Consider the following 17,398-nt stretch of genomic DNA (forward strand, 5'->3'; position numbering starts at 1 on the left):
TAATTAAGCGACTTCAAATGTTGATGTAGACAGTACTGGCATTTAAGAAGAAAATTCTCGACCTTCTTGGGATCTGATGAGCTCTAGTGGATTTGGTGAAATTGTAATTATGGTCTCGTATGATGATCGATGTGTTTTTATAAGATTTTTTTTTTTAATTTGATGTAGAGCCACCTTTCACGGAATATAAGGTATGGCAAGGATCACATTTTGCCTTATCATGTAACTTCGGTGAAAAAGTTCCACAGTTTGCTTCTTTTCGTATCCATTGTAAATTGCACCGAAAAGAACAATACAGAACTGTTTAAACTATCATCCTGATTGACTCAAGAATCAGGAAACGAGTAAGAACGCTAAGTACTCTTCCCGCATTCTATCTTGAAGGCATGGCCTGAAGTTCGGTCATGGAATTTCAGAAACAATCAGAATATTTTGACGTCTGTCGCCTGTTCCTCATTGCCACCAGTGTGACCGATCTTAGTTGTATGACTACATTTGCGAACCGCGGGACTGTTGTGCTGTGTTTTGTGACATTAACAATTAAAATAATATCGACATTAGTGAAAAAGTATCGCATTTGACACTATATAATGCGCATTCAGAAATCCATTATACCACTGCAATTATACGGTGTAGGCGCACTTCCTAGCTTCTATGCTGCAAGCTCCAATTCGGTGGTGTGTCAACAATCCCCTACCCACGACTTTGCTCGCAGCTACCCACACTACAGCCTAGTGATGGGGAGCTCGTAAATGAGTCGTTCAAATGAACGCTTCACTCCAGTGAAGTGTGGACTAACCACTCAATTTCAATGAACTAGTACTTCAAACTCTTCACAGATAGCACACTCCACACTTTTTTCTAGTTCACTCGCTCTCTTCCACTCTCCCTCTCCCACTACATCGGTGCTACATCACTCATCCTCCCTTCTCTTCAGTCCTCCCTCTACTCATCTACTGCCTGTCGACGAATCGCGCGAAGTTTGTGGGGAACGATAGGTTTAGGAGGGGAGAGGGGATGGCAGCGTCAGCTGTTTCCTGCAGTGCTGACATCTTTACCCGTGACTATTTGTGCAGTTATACGCATAGAGATATTTACTCTATGGTTATACGTCGCGTCTACGGGTAGCCTACCGTTGGCAGCGCTTGCAGACAAATGAATATTAAAGATACAAACGACGAGGCTGGCTGTGTGAACACGCACAGCCAACATGAAAATAAAAGGTTTGTTAACAACACTGAAGGAGGGATTTTACCTGAAATCGTACCAATGACTACAGGTGACAGTTTACGTTTTGTATCTGGAGGGTTATTATTCTCAACAAAAATAAAATCTACAGGAAAACGTCTGAGTAATTACTTAACGTAGGTATATAGACTTTTCTATTTTGGATTAAATTTTAAAAGGAACATAAAACTGGACTGCATTTCGTTGGTAGCCCTAGTTTTCAGTCCATGAATACAACAAATAATATTTCATTTGGCAGATAAAGAAAATGTCGAGCAAGATTAAATGTAATACCTTCTTTATATGTGACAGGCTTCTCTGTTTGTCTTTCCTTTGTCCCCTTCGACCATGCTCTATTTAAGTTAACTCAGACGCTGTAAGAGCGTAAAACGTTGCGTGCACGTTACTGCATAGTTCGGCCATCTGTTGGTAAAATTATAAAGTATTACGAAGCTTTATTGTACGAGCGAGGCGAAGCGAGCGTAGCCGCGGCTGAGCGGCGAACTGGGCAACTTCGCCATTCGCCACGCTTCCGTACTTCATGAATGAACTACTTCATTTGAACGCTTCACGGCAAAGAGTGAAACGAATGAAGTAGTTCAAGGAAATGAAGGAGTTCGACCCATCTCTACTACAGCCACATCCGTTTCTGAAGTAAAGTGAAGTAACAAATAATAAACATCTAAATCATTTAAAATTCGTCAAGAATGCGTATATAAATTACTCACCTTACAATAAATATTAACAGAGAATATTCCAAAACCAATATTTCAAATGAAGCTAAATTTACTCAACAAAGCATGTACAGCAGAACCATATTGTCGTAATAGCATCTACTGCGCCGATGCGCGCGCGTATCTTCCGAAAACGGCCGAGTAGAACCGAGCGCAAAGCACTGCACGGTAACGAGTAACGAAATTATGAGTAACCATTCGGTACTTCGTGTCCACCAAAGTAAACGTTGCTCAGTATCGATTACATGATCTTTGTACTATGGTGTATTTTTTTATACCTGAATACGTTTGAAGTGGGTTTAGTAATGAAATTAAATAAGTAGTAAGTTTTAAATTATTTAATGTGGAAGCTAAAAACATTTTTTTACAAATGCAAGATGCAACGTATGTATTTTAAATAACTGATCAGCGAAATGAAAATAATGTCAATGATTCAGTCAACTAAATAAACTAAAAAAAATATGGAGCTTTATGTCATAGTAGGACCCAATTACAACCAAAAAACAAATAGTAACCATTAAACTGGAACATTTGCTGGTAATTTTTTTTTTAAAAAAAACGTGTGTTTGCGTTAAAGGCGGCGGACCTGCAGATCATCGAGAATTGATCTGCAAACACGGACCAAGAAGTAAGATCGAAAATAGTTATAACAGAAACCATCTAAATCATAGAGCCACGCACGTCAAATTCGTCAAGAAGGTCTATACAAATTACTCACAATAAATATTAACACAGAATATTCCAATTCCAAAAACAATATTAATGAAACTAAATTTGCGTGACGACAAGGCTTGTATAATAGTAACTATATTCTCTAAATAGTAACTACTGCGCCGACGGGCATGCGTCCTTAATCTCCCGCAAATGGCCGCGCAGAACCGAGCGATAGATACGAACCGAACACGGAGTACGGTAACGCATAACGAAATGTATTTATGAGTAACGATTCGGTACCTAGAGTCAGCCAAAGTATTCGTTACTCAGTACCGGTTTGCTACAGCTCTACTTTGCACTGCTCAATGTTTTTTGGTTTAAGCACATGTATTTTTTTCATGCTGAGCGGAACATGTTTCGAGAATTTTTTCTCGTTGTCAAGTGCAGTATTTTCATTTATATTGTTTGTGATGTTACACAAACAGTGTGACAGTTGGCGTGTATGTGGTTTTCTACACAACTGAGGAGGCACAGTAACTGATAACCTCTGAAAGATGACTAAACTAGCGCTGTAGGTTATTATTTAAATAATGAGTGGCAGCTGAATGCTTTCCAAAAACATCGATTATGACGTTTGAAATTGAGTAAAACGTTTCTGCTTCCCAGACCTTTATTAGATAATAAACAAGTCCCTGACAAGTCTTTTGATGCCTGTTATGTACATATACATAAAGTGCGAAAATGCAAGGGGATACCCTATACATAACTTTTGCAGCTTAAAATGTTATTTCCCACATTTTACACTTTTTTTTAAGTCCCTTGAAAGGTGTAAAAGCGGGGCTTCACTGTATTATTATTATTATTATTATTATTATTATTATTATTATTACGAAACATGTAATTAATTTTATTTCAAGTTGACATTTTCTTTTTGGTATGTTTGAATCAATTGTTAAAGATTTCATAAAGGCGCTAAAGATCTAGATGCTGTGCACTCAACAAAATATATAATTATCATCATCATTATTATTATTATTATTATTATTATTATCATCATCATCATCATACTAGAAGATTTACTAGAGGAGTCTTACTTGCTACCAAGAACTTCCGCCAGTTTCAAATAACAATGAACTTTTATTATACAGGGTGAACATTAATAAAACCGACAAACTGCAGGGACAAATTCCTGACTAAATGGAGGAAAAAAGGTCATGTGAAAAGTGTCCAGAAGTGCATCGCTGCCATGGTAGTTGGTGCTAATGAATGAAAGTTTGTGCCATATGTTCCTTGTGTGTTGCAGGCTATGTGACACATTCTATTATAAGCAGCAGAATGGTCCATTATTCATGTTGGGAACAAGACGAGATGGTGTTTGTGTACAGCCAAGCAGATGAAAATGGTCAAGTGGCAGCACAGCTATAGGAAAACAAGTACCTTCACAGACAGCAACCACATCACACAATGATTGTCTGTCTGAAAGGATCTCATGATCACACAAACACCCAAAAAGGGGCTTGAAATGTTCATTCATTCAACTCTTATTGAGCATAGATTTTATCATATACAATGATACAGGAGTTGTCATGTCACATTATATGAATTTGTAATTATACAGTAAATTAATAACATAGGCCTACAGTGGTAAAACATATATAAAAATATTTCTCATGCAGTGTATAGTGGATAATAACAAAACAAACAATAATTAATTATTTATAGTGCATACTATTTCATACATTTGTTTTTCAGATATGACTTATCATTATCATTGACCACTCTAGTAGAGAATAGCAGAACAAACAATAATTAATTAAGTATAGTGTGTACAGGCAGACTATTTTCATACATTTGTTCAAATATGAATTATCATTATCATTGCCCACTATGTTCTGAAAATCCATGTACTCTGTAACACTGTAAAAACATTCTCTTAATAACATTTTTTAAGCTCATTTTTAAAAATGTAAAACTTTTCTATCTTTTTGATGCTTAAGGGAAGAGCACTAAAAAGGATTTTGGGGTGATAATTACACTTTTGTGATATTGAGCTGTTTTGTGTGTTTCTCTGTGGAAATCATTCCTGTGTCTTGTTGGGTAGTCATGGCACTCACTATTTAAAGAAGAAAATTGGGGGTGAGATTTGAAAAAGCAAATACTTTTGTAGATATACAAAGATGGAAGCGACATTATTTGAAATTCTTTGAAAATTTCCCTGCAGGGCTCTCTTGGTGCAGCCCCCTTCATTATTCTTAATGCTTGTTTTTGAATAATGAATGACCGGTTTGCCAGACTTGAATTACCCCAAAATAAGACACCATACCGCAATAGACTATGCATAAGAGCATAATAAGCACATATTACTGTTTTTTCACTGCAGCAGTTTTTCAGCATTCTGAGTATGTAGCAGCATTTACTTAGCTCTTTATTGAGCATTTCAATATGTTTATCCCACTTTAGATGCTCGTCTAACCAGATACCTAAAAATTTTGTGTTTGAAGTTTGTAAAATCTTCTGTTCACCAAGTTTCAAAACTATATCAGGCTTTACTTTATTCAATACATGGCTGAAATTCATCCATACTGTTCCTTTCTCATTTACAAGTAAATAGTTATATCTAAACCATTTTCCTGCTTCTTCTTGTGATATTTCTACTTTGTGTTGCAAGTCAGTCTCATTTTGAGCTTTAATAAAAAAAACTTGTATTGACCGCATACAATACACCATTAGCTAGTGTTAAACAGTTTGGTAGGTCATTTATGAAAATCAAGAACAAGGGGGGTCCCAGCACAGAACCTTGTGGCACGCCATTACTAACTTTCTTATATTCTGAAAAGTAAGAGATTCCTTTGTGAACTATTTCTGGTATCTGTCTGACAGGTATGATTTAAACCAGCCGTGAACAGTACCACATACACCATAGCAATATAGTTTCTCAAGCAATAATTCATGATCAATAACATCAAATGCCTTTGATAAATCTAAAAACGCCCCACAGTTTACTTCATTATGATCTATAGAGATCAGGAGAAGTTTTAGGAAATTATATACAGCTGTTTCAGTTGGCCTATTTTTTCTGAAGCCATTTTGCTCACTGACTAATATTCTACTTGTGTTCAGGAAAGCGGAGAGTCCTCATGCATTATTCTTTCAATAGCTTTTTAGAAGCAGGATATCAAGGATATGGGTCTGAAGTTTTTTACATCATGAGGATCACCGTTTTTATATAATGGTTTTATTATTGACAGCTTTAGTTCTAGTGCCAGTGCTGAAAGAGGCATTAATTATGTCTACAAGGGGATGAGCAATATTTATGCTGTGTTTAAGCACTTTATCTGGAATGCCATCAGCGCCACAGGACAATTTATTTTTTAGTTTGTTGATTGCATTCTGTACTTCTTGTACACTTACAGGGTATAAGAACATAGTTTTAGGATTTGTGTAGATGTTATGTGTAATCTTTGTTTGTCTTTGGGTTTTTATGAGGCTTTGTACAATACTTGCATAATGAAGGTTGAATATATTGGCAATATGTAAAGGATCACTTGTAGTTTTGTCCTCACTTTTAATAACAAAGCTGCTGTCTCTTACTTTATTTCTGCCTACAGTTTTATTTATCACATTCCAAACTGATTTCATTTTCTTGTTGTCCTTGCTTCTACTGATGTATGAGTCATTATGTAACTTTTTTGCTGCATTAATGACTTTTCTGTACAATTTTCTGTAACAGGTGACATACTGTTTCAGAGCTGGATTTTGCCTGGCTGATTTACTTAGCTTTCTAAGTCGCTCTCCAGATTTCCTGTGTTACCCAAGTATTAGGCTTGCTTTTTATTTTAATTTTCTTAAGAGGGAATGCAATTTCATAGTTATGTTTATAACAAGTTAAAAATGACTCGAATTTCATATCCATGGTGTCGAGTTTGTCTAAATCCCAATCTGAGTATTTTAATGAATTATTAAAAACCCTGATATTGTCCTCATTGATACATCTTCTGTAAATATATTTCTCACGTATTCTAGAATTTGTGCGCAGTACATTATTTATATAGAGTTTTATTGCTTTGTGGTCCAAGAACCCTGTGTCAGTTACTTCAATAACATGATCTAACTTTTGCAAGTCAAAAAATATTTGATCTATTATTGTTTCAGAGTGTTTTCCATATCTAGTACATTCATGGACAGATGTGAATATAACAAATTGTTTAGTTTTGATACTTTTTGACAGTTCATTTTAAAGTTGACATTGAAATCACCAAGTACAATAATGCTCTCTGTAAAATGTCTTAATTCACTAAAAAGTCTTTCAACACTGTCTAAAAACGTCATAAAGTTCCCTGATGGGGAACGATATATGCACACAATAATTATTTTGGGTTCTATAAGTTTGCACATACTGTATTCAAACTCTTTTTTGATGTGTTTTATCTTACTGAGTTTAATTTCTTTACATTCAATTCCTTGCTTCACATATATACATGTTCCTCCCCCTTTAAAATTCACTCTACAAAAGCTACTGATCATTTCAAATCCTGTTATTCTGGCTTTACAAGTTTGGTTTTCTTTTAGCCAGTGCTCACTTATACATAAAACTGAAATATCCTTTAACTGATCCATCAAAAGCACATCTAGTCCAGCAATCTTACTAATTAGACCCTGGACATTTTGATATAATATAGTTAATGATATGTTGACTTTCGAATCCCTCACACTGTTCACCTCGTTGTTTGCTTGCTGCTTGTCCTAAATAAAAAATCCTTCAGATGGCCTGGTGGAGACACTCTTCTTTTGCTCAAGGGGCGGATGGTGTCTAAAGCTTCTGGAGGTGTAGTAGATACTGTCATTGCTGATACTGCTGGTATAGCTTGTTCCGTTTCTGATCACAATTTTTGTGTTGCAGAAGATACTGTTGTGTAATATAGTTGGTGTCTGTGAAGGTACTTGTTTTGATATAGGCGTCCTGCCTCTCGACCATTTCCATTTGCTTGGCCATACACAGACACCATCTTGGCTTGTTCCTTGCATGAATAGCATACCATTCCTGCTTATGGTAAACTGTGTCAATCACATTGCCTGCAACACAGAAGGAACACATGGCACATGATCAGAGGAACTTTCATTTGTCAGTGCCAGCTACTGTGGCAACAATGCATTTCCTGAAAAATGATCATAGGACCTTTCTTCCTCCATTTCCAGTCAGGTATCTGTCCCTGCAGTTTGTCAATTTTATTAATGTGCAGCATGTACATGTAGTACAGGTATGTGGTTGCAGCAGTGACCAAGATTGTACTGTTTAGCTTTACACCAACTCATATTTAATTTTGTTATTGAGTTGCACGTCCATGGACTGGAGTAATCTGAGCTCCTTCTCAGCACTCCATACAATATAGTAGCTCCACGCCACATCTGCTGTCTAATTCCATCTACCACATGGCTGCCCAAGGAGTACCTCGAACAAATTATAAAACACAAAACATATAACGGGATATCACCTACACATAAATAACAACTTTTTGTCCAAAATCAAACAATGGAAACTCCAGGTTGAAATATCAGGAATGTGAGGAAAAGAATAGATTGCTACTCACCATAAAGATGACATGCTGAGTTGCAGACAGGCACAATGAAAAGACTGTAATGATTTAGCTTTCGGCCAAAGCCTTCTTCAGAAAAGAAAACACACACACGCGCGCGCGCGCGCACACACACACACACACACACACACACACACACACACACACACACACACACACATTCATTATGCTTTCCAGTCTCAGCTGCCAGAGATGTAGTGGTCATGTGTGCCTGGGGTGTGCTTGCTTGTGTGAATGAATATATATGTGTGTGTGTGTGTGTGTGTGTGTGTGTGTGTGTGTGTGTGTGTGTTCTTTTCTGAAGAAGGCTTTGGCCAAGAGCTAAATTGTTACATTCTTTTCATTGTGCCTGTCTGCAACTCAACATGTCATCCTTGCAACTTATTATCCCATATACTTGTTATTAAAATTATAATAAGGTTAGTTGCACACATTTTCTCATTTATAGCCCGTAAGGGTACAGAAAATATTGCACCTCTATTGTTTATGAGAAAATTTCCGAGATTAATTTGGCTGAATTCTGTACTGTCAGAGTGCATTTTCACAATATTTCTTTGAATCCTTTTTCTTCTTGCAGAGCTTGGAATCACATATTTTGAATAGAGCAGGTGTACAACAACGTGTGTATAAAAACTCTGTATACAGGATAAAAAATCCTAATACAAATGATGAACCTGTATACGTAGCTGCAGAAGGTGCAACTCCTTTGAAAAGCCTCCACGATGCTATTTCTCGAAGTGGAGAAAATCAAGGTGATAAGATACATCCATATCAATTACAATTTTGCAGTTAAAATCCTCAACTTATTAACATACCTTTTATGTTTTTCAAACTCTTTCAGTATTTTACAGAGAACACTTACAGGAGCTGATGTCACTTTTCTACAAAACATTACGTAAAATTATAAAAGCGGACCGTGATTGTCGCGATTTGTGTGAGATTGTATATTACATTGGTAAGTTACGGAAAAGACATCAAATTAGTCATTCTTATCTGTTTCTGTCAATTTTTATATTAGATATCACTATTTATCATATGACACGCATTGTATGAGGGTCATTTTAAAGCAATGACTGATTTGTAATGGATTAAGAGAAACTTTATATATGAATGTAAATTGTGTGATAAACTACAATATGCACATTTGTTTCACAGGCACCATGAACATTTAAACATTTGTCATGTTTTTGGATCCCAGCATCAAAGAACTCTGCTGCCTGACTGTTAAACCAGTTTCTTTCAGTGTGTCATCATTTTCCAAGTGCTTTCCACAATGAAATTTCTACAGTTTTGGAAACAGATTAAAGTCTGATGGTGCTAAGTTAGGGCTGTATGGTTGATGGTCCAGAAATTCCCAGTGAAACTTGTCCAGTTGTGTCTTTGTTCTCACCACCACATGAGGCCACGCATTGTCGTAAAGCAGAAAAATGCTGCTAGAGACCAGTCCCCGCTAGTGACTCTGAATAGTGTACCTAAGGTTTAACAATATTTTACAGTAACTCTCAGCAGCTACTGTCATTCCTCTTGGCAAAAAGTCTAACAGAAGAATACCTTTCTAGACCCAAAAAAACTGTGGCCATTATTTTACATGTTGAAGGTTCTTGTTTGAATTTCATGATTTCGTCGGGGAATTTGAATGATGCCACTCATTGGATTGACGTTTATTCTCTGGAGTGTAGTTCACAATCCACCTCACATCACCAGTCACATTGTGATTCAAGAACTCACCACTGTCCTTGTGATAGCAACCCAAAACAGATAAAGAATGTACCATTCACTTTGTTCTGCATTCTTCCATCAACATTTTATGATCCATCTTGCACACACTTTTTTGTAGAGGAGTTTGTCAGTAAAAATGTGAAAAACTACTGATCTTGAAACTTGTGGAAATTTCTGATGCAGCTCGTAATTACTGAAGCATCTGTTGTGGTGAATTGCCTGATAACCTTTTTGTGTCAACTCTTCATTCGTGACAGTAGGCCATTCAGATCATTCTTTATCATGAATATTTGTCCTTCCTTCATCAAACATTCTACATCATTTATGCACATTTCCACCATTCATTACATCAGCGACATAAACTTCAACAGGCTACCAGTGAATTTCACCAGGACGAACTTGTTCTGCATTTAAGAACTGAATAACCAAGCACACTTAGCAGTTAGAGAAGATCACTGATGACATTGACAAACGAAGCAGTAGAACCATACAACCAGCACCTGCTGATATGTGATACGTAATGTTGGCACAGTGAGATAACGGCCGTCAAGTGACAGGATGTGCAGACACGAAAACCCTCATATATTATAGAACTGTTAGTAACATATAATTCATCAATTACATTGTGGTTCATGTATATTCATGATATTATTTGAATATTCATACCACGCAGTTGTTTTTGCAAGTAGATGAAACAATACTTGTTGTTCTCTTTCATGTATATTAAATTATTGCTCTCATTTCATTTATTTAATAGATTGAGACTGTCTATACTACAGATATTTAGTAGTTCTCCTACACATATATCATCATCTTATGTTGCCCTTTTCGTAGTCATCGTAACAGATGACATGTTGTTAGCTCATTGTGAACTTATTACTGGGGTGAACTTCTCGTTGATGATTTACCATGCATGGTTGTTTTCACTGTTTACTGTTGTTTTCACTGTTTACTCGTTTCTTTGCCTTTATGCTGCAACAGCTTATTCAAATAAAGACAATTATATTGCTGTCATGGTTTTCAGAATGGCACTTGTTAGATTAAATCGCTCTTTACTGAGGACCCCTCAAATTGCCCATTCTTCGGCGCATAGCCATGTTCCAAGAGAGAAAACAATACCTTCTTTGAAGCTGTGGAATGGCAGATTCTCTGCTGGATTATCCTGAGATTCAGTGCCTGATGTGTCATGCTATGTCCATAGACTTCATTCTTCGAAACACCGAGGTGAGCTTCCTTGGGTGGAAGCTTATATGGAAGAGACATTACGTTATTTCATTACTAACCAACCATTCCTACTGTAAATGAATGAAATCAAGATGACAATATACATGATGTCCAAAATGAAAGTTTCAGTTTCAAAATGCTGTAGAAAGAAAACCATTACTCACAATGACATCCAATCTGAAAAAAAAATTTCTTAAATTTGAGCGATAGATGGCACTGTAAGCATCAGGGTATGCACACCAACAGCTGCGTGCACATGGCTTTTCCTCAGTTTGCGTTCGATACACCCAACATGACTGTCTCCATGAAGGCCCCAGGATGCTGCTGGTAAAGCTCATTTAGAAGAACAGTGACTGTTCACCAGTAGCTCTGCAGAAGTTTCAGACACTCGAGAGTATTAAAAAAGGCATTGATCCGATACCTACTAAAGGTCTGGAGAAAATTATTACACAATTTGAAAAGTCAAGTGCTTTAGAAGTGCAGTGCGGCAGAGGAACAAAAGCAGTTGATCCAACATCTCTCGAAGATGTGGTCACAGCATTGCAGGAGAGGTTGAGCAGTGGCAGGCAAACATGTAGTGCACAGGGAGTCGGACATGTCGTGAGTCGGACGTGATAAACATTCACTCTGGAATTCTACTTTGCATTGAAGTAGGCAATGAGTGGCCATGGAACATTCAGAGGACAGACATTTCCTTCTCCAAGGACATGTCAATACGCAAAATTGCAGAATATGGGCAATGGAAAATCTTCATGCACATCAACCAGTGCCACTTCATTCTGCAAAGGTGACTGTGTGGTACAGGTTGACAGGATTGTTTGTCATAGGACTATGTCCTGTGGGTCCTGTTAACTGTACCGTCACTGGTAAACTCAGTGAGAGTCTTTTGCACACCAACATCATTCCATCCCTTCAACAGCGTGTATGTGTGAGGCCATTTTTATCCAAGATGGTGCTCCTCCACACATCTGCATAGCCAGTGAAGTGGCTGCTGCAGAGGTGTTTTCAAAATGCTAGAATTATCAGCCATCATTTCCCTACAGCTTGGCCTTCCAAATCACCTGATCTTAACCTGTGTGACTTCTGGCCTTGGGATTATCTGAAAGATGTTGTGTTCAGTGATCCAATTGTGAACATAGCTGAACTGAAGGCATGCTCAACACATTCTGAACGTGACCCTTGAACACTCCAGTCTGTTGTGGAACATGCTGTTTCTTGATTTCAACTTGTGGCAGAAAACGTGAACAGCATATTGAACATGTGTTGCGCCGATCTCAACAATTAGAAACTAATGTCATTTTGCTTTTTATGCAGTTTTTGGCACCAGGATAATTAAAAACCGATGTCATGCAGCATTTTATGTGGTTTTTGGCCCCAGGACAATTAAAAACTGATGTCATTTTGCTTTTTGTGCAGTTTTTGATCTAAAGACAATTTAAAACCAATTTTCCCCATTCAATATGGTACATTCTTGCTGTGGTGGACGGGCTTACTAATCTCATTGATTTCATTAATAGCTTTTTTGTCCCATGACGTTCCCCTTTGCATCACTAATATAGACAAAATATGTGATGCAGACAGTACAGCAATCTACATTAAATTACTGCTTCTCTAAATTTATCTTGTGGTCTTGTGTCAGAATGTATTATTTGTTCCAGTAATTCTCATTCAATTTCTATGAGCACCCATGTAATGGGTCGTTCCACGTCAAATCAACAAATGAAACCATCGTTTTCAACCTTACCCTCTTCGATTTGAATGAAATTAAGTATGCCTATAGTACTCATAAATAGTACCACAAATTAATTTTTCACATTTTTCTGATAAAAAGTTACCGAGTAATGGACTTTCAAAAATTGAAAAAATGACAAATTTTTGACTCGCGGAACAATGTTGTTTTCTTTATAACTCGTGTTCTAATTAAGCTAGAACAATAAAATTTATTTCATTGGAAAGCTCTTTTAAAGAGCTTTTATATGATACCAAACATCATTAGTTTAATATATATAACATTGTTTATAAAAACAACATTGTTGATTTTATCGAATTTTGAAAAACTGCATTTTTAAAATTCTCAAAAAAATATATGTGAAAGGTACACTTTACATCTACATATTCTGAAAGTTTCAACTTGGGATGAGCATGGGATCAGTATCAAAAGCAATTTTATGTTTACCACGATTCTCCAAAATCACAGTCAGATGGGTGAATTTCTATTATTTTGCTACACATGAAAATAATACAGTGTTAAATTTTGTTACATGGTCCACAAATTGCACTTGAAACGAATAACTGCTTATTAAACTTTAGTGCTAACTATTTATTAATAGCTGTAAAACCACGGAAAAAAAGAAAAAAAGGAAGCAATTTCTCATTTAAAAGATTATATATAAAATGATTCTTTGGTGTTACTATCTGCAACCTATTCAGTATTTTATCTCTGGTTAATATTGTCAGCAATTTTCACCTATTGTTGAAAGTGACCCACACATTCTTTTGTTGTGAGGCAGCTGTAGTGAAATTATGTGATTAACTCTGAAATGTGTTTTGAATTTAGCTTAAAGTGTGTTTTGAATTTAACTTAAAGGTACTTTTGTACAAATCTCACAAGGGTATGTAAGTTTGTATGCCTACAACCAGTTAATGTTTGCATACTATTAACATAATGAAATATTTTTTTGCAGGAAGTGAAAGAATAAAGAAGTAATATTGTGTAGTATTGAATATAGAAAGCTGGGGCATTCAACTTCAAAACCATTTTTTAAAATTAGTTTGTTCACTTGAGAAATGTAAAATGCCTAAAATTTCAACTTTGTGCTGTAATCCATTTAATGAAAAGGGCCACAATAACCACAAGAAAAATTTACGGCCTGTTTCATAATGGATGATAGCAAGAAAGCCTTTCTTAACTTTAAGTCAGAAAGAGTGTGACAACTGCCGTAAAAAAATTGCATGGGTAGAAATTTGTGATACGTCCAGCACAGAAAATGATGATGATCTACTGTATTCTGTGGTGAAACAAGAAAGTGAAAAGGTTTTATGTGATAGTGACATAAAAGACATTGCAGCAACTGAGGCCTTAGAAAGGTTGAATGCTTCTTTGCAGTCCGTTGGCGAATCGCCAGTTAAGAAGAAACGACTGTGTGAAGCAAAATATCCTAAGGAATATTATTGCTTCCTTCCGAAAAAGAAGAAGAGGTACACTCTTTGACATAAAACTTGACCGGCGGCCGGCCGCTTCAGAGGCTAAGTCCGCGCCGATCGCGACATGGGACAAAAAAACTGGCCAACTCGCAAATTTTCTAAGTCCGGTTATCTGCACAATCTGGCAACACTGTAGACTGCGGCACTTCCTGGAGGAAAACTTGTCCCATGATAGAGAAACTCTAGGCTGATTACGCCTGTGGTCTAGCGGTAGCGTGCGTTGTTTCTGTTCATAATGTCAGTGGATCGAGAGCAGCTGGCATAAAATATTTTTATAGCCTCTTCTGTCTGAATGCTGAAGACGTGAATGTAATGGTAGCGCAGATTCAATCTATTTCGCTTTGTGACACACCGATATCAAAATTTTATCCAGTAACGATTTTGCGGCAGATTTCCTGCAGACTGTCCTCCTCTGGACGCCGTATGCGGCAAAGCTCCGGGATCCATTTGCTGGCTACTGGCAGCGGCCGTGGCGACAGTAGCGGCGCTGCACTCCCCCGTTCTTTATCGAAAGCTCCTGCTACCGCTCATCGCTTTTGATGATTTAAAACTCTTTATTATTAAATGTTGCTCCACAGAAAATTTCTACAATTTCCATTCACGCTCAAAAGCAACGGAGACAGACGCCCTGATTAGTAGGCGGGTATTATATTACATTAATCGGCAAGAGCTGAGTATGGCCCGAAATTAATTTTATAGACTGGGACGAAATTAAACCACCTCACTACATTCGATGAATTTATAAATGCTTCATACCTCGTTTCTTTTCCTTTCAAACTCAATTGTTTGTGCAACTTTTGGTCAATGTTTGGATGTTTTCGTCAAGCCAGAGTGAGCGTCTGTGGTGTAAAGTGTATTACAGTTCTTGTTTCATTCCTTATGGTAAGTCTATGCGATAAACTGTGTGAATACCTTGCAATGCATGCTCTGTAGCAGTGCAGGAACACTGCACATTTGGAGTTCCATGTATGGGTTCATGAAGTATTTATTGTTGATCGGAAGTGATAGTTAAGGTCATCAGATTTAAACCAGAAAAATTTGTCGTTTTGAAGGTTTCAGAGAACGGAAAGGAATTGCTAACGCCGGTGTTCGAAAACGTCTACAGTTAAATGCTATTGCAAAAATTTAGAAGAAGGGAACTACATTAATGAACATGTGCACTTCATAAACAACCTTCTGACATGTTAGACCTATATGACGAACAAAGCTCAAATTTATATCGTTGACAGTCGGTTTGAATCTTTTCAGGGTGTATTTTACAGTGAAGCACCTTGGAATTTGCAAAGCAGAAATCCATGATATTAACTTAATTTACTAAGTCGAAATCGGACGAAGATTGATGTTTAAAGGCATTCTTCAGATTTCGCATAAGAAATTTTTACTAGCAGTTTGCAACTCCATTAATTAAAATGGAAAATAAAAGGTTGTAGTCAGCGGCTTCTACCGTGATTCGAACTGCTATGTCTTATAGTACAAGCACTGCAACGCACAAGGGAACCTCTGAGCTAACGACACACTGGCGGCCAGAGGCGGAATATAGTCACTGCGATGTTGCCTGAGCCTCAAAACGCAGCCTTAAACTCACGAACAGAGGAGGTGGAGATTACTGTTTTAACGTCCCGTCGACAACGATGTCATTAGAGACGGAGCACAAGCTCGGATTAGGGAAGGATGGGGAAGGAAATCGGCCGTGCCCTTCCTAAGGAACCATCCCGGCATTTGCCTGAAGCGATTTAGGGAAATCATTGAAAACCTAAATCAGGATGGCCGGGCGCGGGATTGCACCGTCGTCCTCCCGAATGCACACACAAACAGGTGTTACTTATGTGAAGAACGCCGTTCTTGGAGTCCAGAAATTAAATATACTTTCTAATTGTGTCATCTTGCAGTGGATTATATCGTACGAGTCTTCGATGTGGAAAACGAGTGTCAAGTGAATTTAGCGAGGTAACGCCGACCTACACCCGGTAGTAAATGCACTATCAGAGTGTTGACAAATACTTGCTACGACGCTGCCATTTCTAGGCTCTCTGACGAGGCAGCTCTTCAGCCAAATGCTTGCCGTGATTCTCCGATACGGTTCTTCAGAGTGGAGACGCGCGCGCACGTTTGGTTTTTATGCGGCGTTCTCCCCTGATGGTTTCTGACGTCGCCTTGTGGGCTATGTATACATATGAGACATTCAATTATCATTAATCCAGAATGATACAAGTTTCAGCTTCCGGCGTGGAAGAAGGCTGTTGACGCCGACATTATATCATTTCAACGTAGGGAAAGCAAAACGGATCATTCAATGTTTCTCATTCAACATAAAGCATGTGAGATAATTTTCCGTAACGTTCATAAACATCTAAAAATACAAACGAAGTAAAAATACACCGGAAGCTTATTCGAACTGAATATAACGCTTTGCACCTCGATGTCGAATTTGTCCACTTGCAATCTTTTGCAGCATACACATAGAATGTCATTATTACCACGAGAATGAAGAAATATGTTGGTAAGGATGGAAGCAAGAAGAGACGCAGTCAACAAATATTCTATTCCTCATGGCATTCATTTCATTTGACACGTAAGAAGAGGTAAAGCGGGAATTTACTTTCGTTAACACGAAAGATATGCCGCACATATTGATAACGAGGAAGTCTGCGTCTTCATACGTTTCCTCCTTGAAATCTGTATGCTCTATTATATACTAAGTAGCCCGATCATTGTTTCAGTAATGTTACCCTCTTGTTTGACCCCGTAACGATGAACAGATTCCAAATGCATGTCTCCCTTCCTGGGTTGTTTTTTGTGTTTTATTGCTTGGAATTCCTAAAGCAGACCATTGTGCCTTCCCCCCTCGTGGGTTAGGTCTCAAAACTAAACCGCTTTGCATCCAATGGCATAATTTATTCAGACAGCATCAGCATAGAACTATCAAACAAAGCCTTCCACTCTAACCAGCACTGACCAAAGTGTAATCCACGGTCATGGTCCTAAATTACCAGCTGTCTACTACTGTGGCAAAGTCCGTACTACACTGTCGATTCCGCAGCA

The 17,398-nt window shown here is 37.6% G+C and overlaps 1 protein-coding gene across 4 annotated transcripts in view; it reads left to right on the forward strand.

The window, feature by feature from the left end:
- Positions 1-17,398, forward strand: part of LOC124777078 (stimulator of interferon genes protein homolog) — a 338,173-nt gene that overhangs the window by 292,581 nt on the left and 28,194 nt on the right. For all 4 annotated transcript variants that reach the window (XM_047252357.1, XM_047252356.1, XM_047252355.1 and 1 more), the window contains 2 exons: positions 8,787-8,961; positions 9,051-9,164. In XM_047252357.1, coding sequence (XP_047108313.1) covers positions 8,787-8,961; positions 9,051-9,164 — 289 coding nt within the window. The remainder of the gene's footprint in view (positions 1-8,786; positions 8,962-9,050; positions 9,165-17,398) is intronic.

Source organism: Schistocerca piceifrons, chromosome 2 (assembly GCF_021461385.2).
Source record: "Schistocerca piceifrons isolate TAMUIC-IGC-003096 chromosome 2, iqSchPice1.1, whole genome shotgun sequence".
NCBI classification, from domain to species: domain Eukaryota; kingdom Metazoa; phylum Arthropoda; class Insecta; order Orthoptera; family Acrididae; genus Schistocerca; species Schistocerca piceifrons.